The sequence below is a fragment of the Chroicocephalus ridibundus genome, chromosome 1 (assembly GCF_963924245.1).
Source record: "Chroicocephalus ridibundus chromosome 1, bChrRid1.1, whole genome shotgun sequence".
Classification (NCBI taxonomy): domain Eukaryota; kingdom Metazoa; phylum Chordata; class Aves; order Charadriiformes; family Laridae; genus Chroicocephalus; species Chroicocephalus ridibundus.
The window spans coordinates 22,736,728-22,749,020 of NC_086284.1; the positions used below are offsets into that span (position 1 = coordinate 22,736,728).

The following is a 12,293-nucleotide window of genomic DNA, read 5'->3' on the forward strand; positions in this document are numbered from 1 at the left end:
CACGCTAGAGTAAGCAAATGATAGCAGAGTCCAGCTCTCTGAACTGCTATCTAAGTTCAGTTTCCTTATTTAATGCCTCTTTTTGGTTTTTTTTTTTTGGATGCAGTTTTGCTTAGACAGTTTGTGCAGCAGTCCCTTCTCCTCCCTGCTGCAGAGCTATGTTGTGTTTTGCAATCCTTTGAAATAGAGGCTAGAAAAACACGTACTCTAATTGCTGCCTATTCCTAAGCTTCATGTTAAAGCTATGATGATTTCTCCTACCTCAGAACACACTGCAGCATTTCCCACTTTCCTAACTGATTTTTGTAACTTCTATTTTTATGACTCTTTTGGAATTGCATATGCCAACAAAATAGTTCTCTATAAAAAAATCCTCAGGCCAGTTGATTTTGAAGCTCAAAAAGCAGTAGCAGCTCAGATTTTGTGTTTTCTGTGGGCCAGAAAATACAAGTTTATTCCAGTTGCATCTTCTTAAAACAGTAGCTCTATAATCTGGAGAAGGATTTTTTGAATTATGTATGATTAATCTGCATTATCCCCAGGGAGCATTCACATCTTCTGACCACCCAGTTTCAGCCACTGGTTTTAAGTTCTTGACTGTTCAGTTGCAGAACTGAAGCATCTTTCAAAAAAGGACGATTCCTTCCTGGAGAGAAGCACGCAGGCTTTGACTGCGTATAACAGTTGTGTTCTAGCAGCAGTCCACGTGCCACAGCACGTGAAAAGAGAGTCAAGCTTCAGACAGTTATTTAAAATCATTGTGCTCAGCAGCAGCACAGAAGCAGAGACGTGCAGGTGAGAGAGCTGCAGAGCTTACAAAGGGAAGCAATCTGCACAATAAAATTTAGGCTACTTAGCACACATAATAGACCGAAGCCAGTCGCTATTCTAAAAAGAGTCCCCTACAAACTCCTTCATAAGCATAGTCATTTGAGCATATATCAAGTAACAAAAAACCCCAAACAAAACCCCCAACAAAAAAAAAGTGCTGTCAGAGCTTGACTCATCTTTTAGTAGGTAGGTTTAACTTCAATCTAGAAAAATATCAGAAAACATGCTATATGTCCTTATGCGTGCGTGCAAGAGGAATGAGTTCTAAGTAAGGATCTGGAATCACTCTTTTTTTTTTGGTCATGGGTTGGGGTTTTTTTTTGTTAATACAACCAAAGTTTTGCAGAAGCCTGTGCCATCTATCCGGAACACCTCTCGCATTCTTGAATTAGCTATATTCAGGATTGCCAAAATAATTTGGAGGACAATGAAAGACACTGAAAACAGCTGGAACAGGATTCAAGGGGGAGGGAGCGCAGGAAGAATAAGAGTACCACCACGCACTATGTAAACAAACCATCAAGGACTGGGCGTTCAGCCAGTGCTGGCGTTTGTGTCAAATACATTTGGATAAACTGAGGTTTTATCTGCTCATCTTTAACAACTTCCTAGGTACAAATAAAAATTTCATGAGTATAGGGAAAGCAGTTAAGAGTATGAAAAAAAAGGCGTCATTCTTGTTCCCTTGATCTACAAAACAGATTTTTAACATCCACATCAGCGTGTGAGCCTGTGGGAAACATTTACAGCCTGTGAGGCTGTTCCACCACTGTATGAACAGTAGAGAGATCTTTCTTTAGCGCTTCTGCATAGAGCATGAAAGATGCTATGTATAAGTCTTGCATGTGCAAGTGGGAAACACAGACACTTTTTTCAACAGAAGAGGTAGGTAGATAGCCTGTCTCACAATGTTTGCAAGTACCTGCATAGGTGTGTTGTGTCTCTCTGCAAGTTTTAACAGTGCAAAACAATGGATTGCTAAAATCCGTGCAGTTATCACACACCTTCCCAACCTCATACTACAAGTTCTGAAGTGACCAAGGCTACACTCCCCAAGAAGTCATTCATCTTCCACCCCAACACTGGATATATACAGCAGTTTGTTGCACACTTTCTCTGAAAAACATCTATGAGGATACGAAAAGAAACGCTACCTTCTGAAGGGATGCTATAACATCGCCAAGCTTTGGAGGGAAAAACCAACATCTAGAGAGCCTCAACAGAAAATGTCAAAACAGTAATCTGTCTGATGCTATAGCAGACAACGCTGAGCATTAGCAATGCACTGAAGCAGTCTACAGACAGCACGTGTCAGGAGTGCTCTGATCTGATCTGGATACAGATGTAGGACCTTCCAGGACTCTATTCTGCAGTCAACAGCACTTGCGTAAAAGCTTACATGCTAGAGACATACTAATTTTTGCAAGCCTACATGATTATGGTGCTGCCATCTTATTCCAGAAGTCTACTTTAATCAGGCTATTATAAGATCAGAGGAATATTAGCTTTATGTAACGAGTGATTTAATGACTAAAGTGAGTCAGCAACCTACTCTAATGATAAGATCATGGCATCAACAGATTCTGTCTTGGAAGTAACCAGATATGAAAGCAACAAGTGCAAGCACACAACTACATTGTCTATTGTCACATTTCAGAAGTAGCCCATTCTTGCAGGAAGCACTTTAAACAACTAGATCATTAAAAAAAAATCCCTCTTAAGTTTATGTCCTCTGCTTAAGCGTCCACTTCAATATTGTGTCCGATGGGCTTTGGAAGAGGCTTGCTGCAAATGCTGGTATTAAGTGTTCATTGTGGTCAGATGTCCTGCAGACTTTTGTGGCACTAACACTTACAAAGTGAGGTGACAAAGCAAATTAATTTTCTTTGCTCAAGCACTGACTGGTAAATATGTAAGAGCGCATCTACAGTTTCATTAGAAACTGCATACAAAGCACTGGAAAGCAGCCAGGCAGATGTTTCGGAGTGGCACATTCACAAATTAAAAATTTAACTATTTACAGTCAAACAGGACTGAACAGCAGAATCAGACCATTTCATTTGAAATATCTGTCAAGCCACAGCTATGACTGATAAATACATTTATGGCCTTCATCTCACACAATACTGACAGCTCAATTCCCACATAGTTCCTTGCTCTCCAGTGACAGGCTGCTATACAGAACTGTCAGACTAAGAGAAACATAGTACTTTGGCAGATCAGACCCATAGGCTTAGATGAACACAAACGTAGGTACTTTTTGCACCATTTATCTTACCTGTCTAATGCCAACTGTCTCAAAGTACAGCTATTCTGAATACATGATCAAGCTTCTCTTACCTGGCAACATCTTTTTGCTCTGATAAAGCTTATTTCTACAGCTACAGATAATGACTGCTTTTCTCAGCTACTCCGACAGCAACTAGCATCTAAGAAATATATGTGCTGTTATTTACTTATAAAGATGTGATGGAGAGCCTTCCACTTACAGTGATTTTTCCCATGCTAGTTAATGGAAGCTGACTAAGAGAATTCTGATGCTAGCTCTTCTGTGTAGAGACAGGAGGGCACAGTACAATGTTTTGGAGATGAAAGGGAGCAACACCAGAAGACATTGTTCAGCCTCGACTGCGACTGGAACAAACCTGATAGGAGGCATATAACACTGACGTACAAGGACGCTTGCCCTTCACATAAATTTTATTAAATCTAGTAAGATGGACGTATGTGTATCGATCATTTGACAACTTGTAACAGTTGCAAGGAAGATGTGTATCATGAACACTGTATGTATCTTAGCATTCTACCTGTATCAGGTCAACAAAAAACACTAGTATGACGTTCAGACACGCCTATGTAGGGACTCCAAAACAGAGCTCAATCAGTTCCCAAGAAATTAATCTGCCTTATCTGGTAGCAATTACCCATAAAAAAGTTTAGGAAGATACATTATAAATAACAATATAAATTGCCATTTATATTTCACATTTATCAGTACTTTTACATATACATGTGTGCATATATACATACATACATATATATATGTGTAATTGTTTGATATAGCCAGTTCTTTCTGTACCTACAGATCTAGACCAAATAGACTCAAAAAAACCCATAGCTGTGCCACTTGATTTTGATGGAGCAGAGAAACTGCACAGTGTCCTCACTGGAACTTCTTCCCCTAATTACTCATCCTGGCCAGTGTAATACATTTAATTCATTAATATTCAGAAGGTTCTCCTGCTTCAGTCACTTCGATTGATGCTGTTAATGGTAATGAACTATGGAACAGAGTAAATGGTTAGTGACAACATGCTGATGCAGCCTCCAATAACACATGCAAGATTAAACAAATGTACAACAAAAAAAAGTCTTAGAACTTACTGTCCAAAACTTTATGAAGTACTGCAAGACTGTAGCAGCAACAAACAGACAGTACAGTAAGGAATACATTAAAAACAGGAGGAAGAATTTGTAGTTAGAAAATCCCACACAATTATTCACCCTAGAAGGAGGGGAAAGAGAAAGAGGTTACTATGATATACAAAAAATAAAATAAAATAAACCCCAATACATTCAGCTTTTGCAGAGCATAACATGTGTATGATGTCAGTGGTATGTCCAAAACAGCTGGCAACTAGTGTTTCAGAAGTATTTTAAGCCACCATTTTGAATGAAGTCTCTTTCCTCAGGCCAAATGATCTGGGCACCTCACATAAATTTTGTCCCCCATGAAGTTCTACAGGACAGGACATGAGCTGGCAAAGCATATGATACATACAGCCTGTATAGGAAGCGCCTCACACACTATGAACTAACTGCAGTCATATGAGCCTCTCCATCAATTTCAGTGAACGTTGCTTTGGTTACAAAACCACCTTCAAGTCAACTACCGATAGCAGTACTTTTATAGTGATAGCAGCTAATCTTTTTACTGACTACCAGTGAATACAAACTGCAGAAGAGTAACTGTCTGAGCGGGTCTTATGTATCATCTAGAATCAAGAGCTGATTCTCACAGTGTAGTAGGTATCTCCTCTCCTGGTACCAATACCAAACTAAGCAAAAGAAAGAAATGCTGTTTCCTTGTAGGTCTTGTTAATGCCAGGGTTTCTCTGTATAAGGAGAAACCGCATGATTTGGGCTACTGGGCCTACAACTCTATGTTGCACACACATTAAGAACAAGATTTATTTTCACATATTAAACCATCAAGAAGTTCTGTGAACATCAAGTTCTACTTCAAAGTTGCATTTTTGAAGCAGCATCTAATTCATCATGTGGGATCTAATTCATCATTATTATACTGATTATTTTTTTTTTAAATAAACTCACCATGGACAGTGGTGGTCCATTTTTAGTACACATCTGAAAGACAAAATTTCCAGGAAGTTAAAGCAAAAAAATACATTGTCTTTCTAAGACACATACTTTTAGCTTCTACAGGTTCAGGGCTTGTGTTGTTTTGGTGGTTTTTTTTAAGTGTTTTGTCCCACTATATCTTTTCCAAGGCCTTCTCAATCATGCCAATTTGCCGTATTATAGCAGCCATCCTTTTACCCCAAAAAAGGACCAAGTGAGATTCAGAAGAGTTTTGAAGAAAGTCTCTTAAATTAACATGGGGAGCATTAATGAGTAACACCATGTAATAGTTCATTAAGCCACACTAGTTTTATGTGCACATTGAGAGAAAACAAATCCAAAGGGCCCTTTAGAGTTGTGTGGATAAAGTCTGTTAGCCTGGCATTCACTTCAACTAAGTCTACCTTAGGGCTATTTTTGCTACCTTTTGTTTGACGCTTGCTTGTTTGTTTTTTAAAGCTGAGGAAAAGAGCAGCACAGTGGGTAATCTGAATAGTCCACATGCCATTTTCATCCAACTTTAGTATAAGGACAGATACTAGATATTTCAGACACACATTCACTGTATTTGCTAAAATTTGATTTTAGTTGTTCTTCTAGTTAACTAGGCTTCCTCAAGCTCAGGTTACTGAAGTCTCACTCATAGCCTCAGTCTTCAGTGCCCATACAGACTTCTCTGATGATTCAGAATGAGGCTAGGGAATAGCAGTGATGTCTTTGAAATCATTAAGGCGTGTAATTCCACTGTCAATCTTTGAGATAAAGATTTTTAGCATTATTAGTAACACACATCCGTTTCAAGGCGGCAGAAGCAAGATACAGTGAGTTCTATAATAAGCATTTGCTGGTGCTAGTATTTCAGACCTGCCTTTCTTTACTTTCTCTCAATTGCTGTTTTTTTATTTTTTTATTTTTTAATATAAGCACTGTTTTACAAAGTTCTGCCACTTTGGATAATGGGACTGCAATAATAATATTGCCCCAAGAGGAGGAACTTTGCTCTTTTGTGAAATCCAGGTGCTGTGGGTCTGAGGGAGGAACAAATAGTAAAACCTGCTGTTATGCAAGGGGTGACAGGCTGAAGACATGAACACACTGAAGTCACGATGGCAAGAGAGAGAAAATCCATCATTTCAGATTCAGTTACTTACACGTCACATGCAGAACAGTGGTGGCAGCGGTCAGGTTTGATTAGCTGGCATCGATCACAGTATCTGATTGCTGCATTCAAGTAGCAATGGTCAAGTCATTAGAACTCATTTAATTTTACAAACATTTTCCCTCTTAACATGAACTGAATCTTAAAGAGTTTTCTGCACTCCCCTCATCTTTCCTGGATATTTTTAAACAAGCCTTCAGGCTCTTATCAATGGAAATAAGACACTAGCACAGGCAGTTTGAAAGGAGGAGGAAAGCCAACACCTACAGCTAAGCAGAACTGCTAAGAGCTGGCAAGAGCTTCCCAGGAACTTAAGACTGGGATTCCCTTAAAGGGAAGCTTGTATTCAAAAAGCCAGGCGTCCTTAAGATTTTTGGAAAGCCACAGTAAACTTTGGTAACAGTTATTCTGAGTAGTTTATGTTTCTGGAGAACTCTACAGCATTGCTAGTTTCAAGAAGAGAAACACACGTACACCCCCCCCCATAAATCTAGATTTTTTAAATGAATATACACAAGACTGCAGTTTCACAAATCATTCATATATAAGTTGAAATAAGAATGCCTATACATATTAAAGGCAAATACAGAAATAGCTCATAATTAACTTTGTACTGAATGACAGATGGGAATGAAAGAGTATTTATTCATTCTTAAATTCTAGCCTTAAGTATGATGTTTCTCCTCCTGCTGAACTGATACAGCTCAGAAAAAGAAGTTTAAAGGGGGATATAAATGATTATAAAATTGAGTAAAAAGTTGAATTTTCTCTATTTCTAGGTGTATTTCTTTGCAACGTTTATTTTTATAGCCACAATTAGAGATAAATGTCATCTATCTGCTTGCTAGAGGATGATTTCTTTTTTTTTAATTCCAAACACTGCCTACATGCTGAGATCCTCAGACAAAGGACTCCAGTTTCTCCTGGGGGAAAAAAAAACAACCCATCCCAAACAAATAACAAAACAAGGTCATACCCTTTGCAATATGTGCTTAATAGATTGTTCACGCAGTGACATCAAATCGATTTCACTGATTTATTTACCAGTCTGTGCTTCAGGAGCACAGAATTATCTTTATATCTCACCTCTCGATGCTGTTGTCGTATAGATAGGCAAGTCTTTAGCAGCTCTTCTCAAAATCTCCTGCTGGGATTCTGGTCTCTCTTCTTTTTCATATTGTTCTTTATCAGCTTTTGACAAGCAGAACTAGGAGGGAGAGAGCAATTGGAATGAAAGGAAGAGATTATTACTTTGTGTTCTAGTCGAGCTGTAAGGAAAAGACCCTATGTATCTTAATACTATGTCTTCGGACAACCCCCACCCACAGACCCAAAATAACCCACACATAAAGAAAAAAGAATACTACAGGAATGACAGGAGACCCTCAAAACTCCAAGATGGTCCTGGGCATATTTTAATAAATAAATAAATAAATGTCTTTTGCATTTTCTATGGCATTTTCCCTCCAACACAAAGGAGCCAGATACTCAGGAGTTTTAAGAAGGTACAACCTTTCCTTTAATTCCTGATAAGCATAAATTAAGTGATCTGTGAACAAGAGGAACGTGCAACAGTCCTTTGCTGCTCCAAGGCGCTAAAGTTCTCTTATCTGACTTCCTCTCTTAGAGAGGAACCTTAGAGAGAGGTACAAGCCACAGTGGGGAAAAAAAAAGGCAGGGGAGGGCGGGCTTCATGGCTTCAGCACAGGAGTTGAAAGAGCTTAACTAGAATTTTTACTTGGGAGTAGTCAGAACTAGTCTCAAAATCCATGAGCTGTATTGAAAGCAACCTCAGCAAAGCCTTTCAGAGAGTTACACAATTCTGAGTAAAGCATGAGGAGCATTCCTCTTGAAGCCTCACTGAAGTGTAAAGCTTTACCAGAAGAACCTGGAGTGCTTTTACTCACTTGTGAAACACTTTGGTATCCAACTGAAATTAAGATCTTTACCATTAAGACCCACAAAACCCAGTGTGCTGACAAGCCCCTGCAGAGTTGGGGCTAAACTCACTATTTCCTTTGGTATTTTTCTGTTCCAAAGCACTTTTCAACTCTGAGCTTCCTGCATGGACTACAAGAGCCCTTTTTATGAGTGCACATAGACAAAGTATTCATGGTAGTGAGTGGAAAATGCTGTGTGTGCAACTGGAACAAAAACTGGCTTAGTGTGGTTTAATATGACCATATTTTCCTACCAAGAACATGTATATGATTAGTTCACATGCATTTTCCTCTCATCCTGTACTTTTTCCTCTTTTGGATTACAGTAAGTTGGCAAGCAACAATGAAGACTCCACTTACAGAAAGGAGGATGCAGTAAGACACCGCTGCAATTTCTCTGCGTTATTTCCTAATCCAGAATGCAAATAAATTGCCTGGTATCTCACAGAATCTAGTTAAGTCTCCCGTTACATACAGTATCATCTCAGTTATTGAGCCTGTCCACCATTCAAGGATACAACGTGAAACATAATCTCCTTTTAAATAATCAGAAATGGGATCAATCTATGCAAAGACTGCAATTAAAGTTTAACATTTCAGTCACCACAAAGAGTTTGATCTCAATTTTTAATATCCGTCTCCAAGCTAGATATTTACTCAAAAACGAAAACTGGAGATGCTCCCATAAAAAGTTTACGACTGATACAAAGCATCAAGCCAGCAAGTAGCAGTGCAATATGCCTTCCTCCCTATTGCCCTTGCAAGTCTGCTAGGTGACCGAATGCCTGTCTCCATGACCTGCAATCAAGCAGGTGGCATTAAACACAAAATACTACTTCTAGATGACGTTTCTATAGCAAACCATTAACGCACAGAAAAGGAACTAAATCATAACATTTAAAACTTTTTTTAAGTTGTCCAAATAACATCATAATATCACTCCAAAAATCCTGGAGAGGATTTTTGTTTTCTGAACAGCTGTATTTTTGTTCTAATTTCAGAAATTAAGAGGGCACAGCCTCTTTGGACAATGGCAGGATATGTTCAAAGACATCAAAAGTTGTCTGTTACCACATAGCTAACAGAATTTCCAATGAGGTTGCAGCAGTTCTTATTGAAAACAGAAAGAGTCCCTTTGTTTCCTTCCTCTTTCTGGTTCTTGTATAATGTTGATTGTTCTTTCTTATGACAAGTGTACAGGGATTACACTAAGACAACAGCAGCTGCAGAATCTTTTTTTAGTTCAATAGTAAGATCACAGGATGCTATTTGTTTTGCAAGAATGGCTAATTTGAATGACTAAAAATATATACATTTACACTCTCATACAATGGGGAGATTCTCAAGTCAGGTTTTTGTTCTTAAGTACTCACCGGTACATGAACAGAAGGGACTTGCCCAGAGAGAGAAAAAGTGGTGGTGTTTTTTTTTTAATTTGATTGATTTTTGTGGGGGTTTTGATGTGTGTTTTTTTGTTGTTTGTTGTTGTAGGTTGTGGTTTTTTTTCTTTTCTTTTTAAAGCTAGCTCTAGAAGCAAATTGTATTAAAACTGATCTACCCCCACAGCTGATACAGGAGATATTCGTTACATGCCATATGCCCAAACCACCCCTTTCACTCACCAAATATAAAAAGCTTGCTACAACATTACTGCAACTACAGGATGAGTACTGTCAGAAGTTTTCTATTATTGAAGAATCCAAGCAGACAGTAAAAGTTACTAGGCATTAGCTTTATGAGCAGCTCTAGTTCATATAGCTTTACAAAACCTGCAATAACATGGTTCCAAAGACATTTTAATTAGCTAACCTGCTTAGCTGCTTCCTACAGAAGCATCCCAGATAAAGCCGAAACAAACCACCCTATAGACACGTCCCTTTACATTTTTAGGTTTAACAGTTCATTACTACTCTTTGTTCTTAGCTGAACAGCAGAATTGTCTTTAGCTTTTTTCACTTGATATCCTACAGCTTTCTAAGATTCAGATCTCTAAGCCATAATTAAGCACTGCAGAGCACAGTTTCCTTTTCCTTAGAAGCATGGTTTTAACTCTTTTCAAAAAGGTTTAAGGTTGACATTAGCACTAAAAGTTGGTCTTGATAAAAATAGAATAAAAATGCAACCGCCATGGAGCAAGCAAAACCCCAGTTTAGCCATTTTAAAAGCTTTATAAAACCAGGGAATGGAAGTATTTTAAATTTGGTGCCAGTATTTAATCCTTATATACACACACCTTACAGAAAACAAGGTAATCCATCTCAGACTTATTACAATTAATACTGTTCTTTTTCAAAACAAAACTTCTTACAGTCATCATGCATTCTTTTGCAATTATGTAAAGCTCCTTTATGTATTTAGTTCTCAATTGTTACTAAACCTTAACCCTTGACTTAGTAGTAAGTGGTTCAGTCCTCCAGGTTACAAGTATACATTGCATTACTACTTTTTCTTACCCAAATAAAGATCAAAACTGTCTCAAATTGAAATATAAAAATGTTGTTACTGTATTTGATTTATTGGTGTTAAAGTTCAGGTTTCAAGGAAGCTACTTTATAGCAAAGGACTGTGCATGACTGTCAAACTTGCAGTGAATTAAACAGGCATTTTGTAAAAGGAAATGTCATGACACAAACTATACAGTATTTTAAGAGTAATTTGACAATTTTCATTCATGATACACTGTCATGCTGTTCTATTTTAGATGATGAGAAGCAAAAGGTGAATCATGCAGTACTGCAAACAAGTTTCATCACTGAAAACAGTTCAGCTATTTATAAAAAAGGCATTGACATTTTTCTAGCGTTATATTTACCTCATTAGAGGGGGATGCAGGAAATGTGAAAATTGTCTTCCAATAGGACCATACAAACATGACAAATGACAGATGAAAAACCACAAGGTAGACAACTGCAATAAAATACACAAATAAGAGTTCAGTGAAAATCGCTGAAAAGAACAAGAAATAAAATCCCTGACCTTTGATGAAGGCTGAACTACTACACTATGAATCACCTGATAAAATTAAGTTATATTAAACCCCCTTCACTGGGAACACTTAGTACTCTATGAGTGCACACTTATTTTTTTTTTTCTCTATTATTTTTTTTAATCGCCAAACGTAATGGTTGCTATTCCTAAAGGAAATAATAAGCTTTATGTACCATTCCAAAACAGACTTTGAAGGGAAAAAGCCAAATCAAACAAAACCAACGAGAACTGAACACAGCTTCACCTGTGGTATGTAAGCGACTAAACCTTTTTGGATAAAAAAAGATGCTACAATTCTGTTCTAGATTATAGTAAAGTATTTGATAACTGACCTACAGAACTCAATTTAATTTCTACTTCTAGTAGAAAAGGCACAGTATTGTGCCATTGTAGAAGGCACTGGTCTTCAATGACAGTAAAAACTCCAAACCAGGGGTTTGGAGAGGACTGCACTCCTAGATGAGAGCTGTCGGAGTTAAAAATTATCTGTGTATCTTCTTTCAAATCATCACAGGAATATAATCTGGAAGAGTCCTGCTATTATAGTCACAGTGGCAACAAAATGTAAGTGGCATTAGTAGAGTGTTTGCTCAATTTATGAATGGGTTTGTGTGATGTGGTTGCCTTAAAGACCAGAGACCCAGACCTTAAAACTCAGGAAGCTTCTTCCAATCTTGTTTCCTCTAACAGTTTCTTTTACCACTTGTCAAAAGGAAACAGATCAGTTGTGCCAGAACAGCAAGCCTTAGAAAAGAAGTCATACTAAATATTTACATTATCTTCACTTATATTATCTTTAGTTGCAGGAAGAAGGAAACCTGACCTACTTCCCTGTGCACATAAAGAGAGTCCTCTAAGAAGCCATATGACGCACTTAGTGGGTCGCAAAACAGGCTCGAAACTTTGGGAACTTCCAACAGCTCAGAAAATGCTTATGCACAGTCACTGAAGACGTGGTCTTAATTTATCATCTTTCAGGATTTTCATTGCTTGTTACAGTAAAAAATCCAAAC

The 12,293-nt window shown here is 37.9% G+C and overlaps 1 protein-coding gene across 5 annotated transcripts in view; it reads right to left on the reverse strand.

The window, feature by feature from the left end:
• The window catches only part of ZDHHC20 (zinc finger DHHC-type palmitoyltransferase 20), a 50,875-nt gene that overhangs the window by 15,510 nt on the left and 23,072 nt on the right, over positions 1-12,293 (reverse strand). For 4 of the 5 annotated variants that reach the window (XM_063331121.1, XM_063331125.1, XM_063331118.1 and 1 more), the window contains 5 exons: positions 11,105-11,199; positions 7,439-7,559; positions 6,345-6,414; positions 5,167-5,199; positions 4,216-4,336 (listed from right to left, as the gene is read on the reverse strand). In XM_063331121.1, coding sequence (XP_063187191.1) covers positions 4,216-4,336; positions 5,167-5,199; positions 6,345-6,414; positions 7,439-7,559; positions 11,105-11,199 — 440 coding nt within the window. The remainder of the gene's footprint in view (positions 1-4,215; positions 4,337-5,166; positions 5,200-6,344; positions 6,415-7,438; positions 7,560-11,104; positions 11,200-12,293) is intronic. The other variant, XM_063331138.1, reaches the window with a different exon arrangement.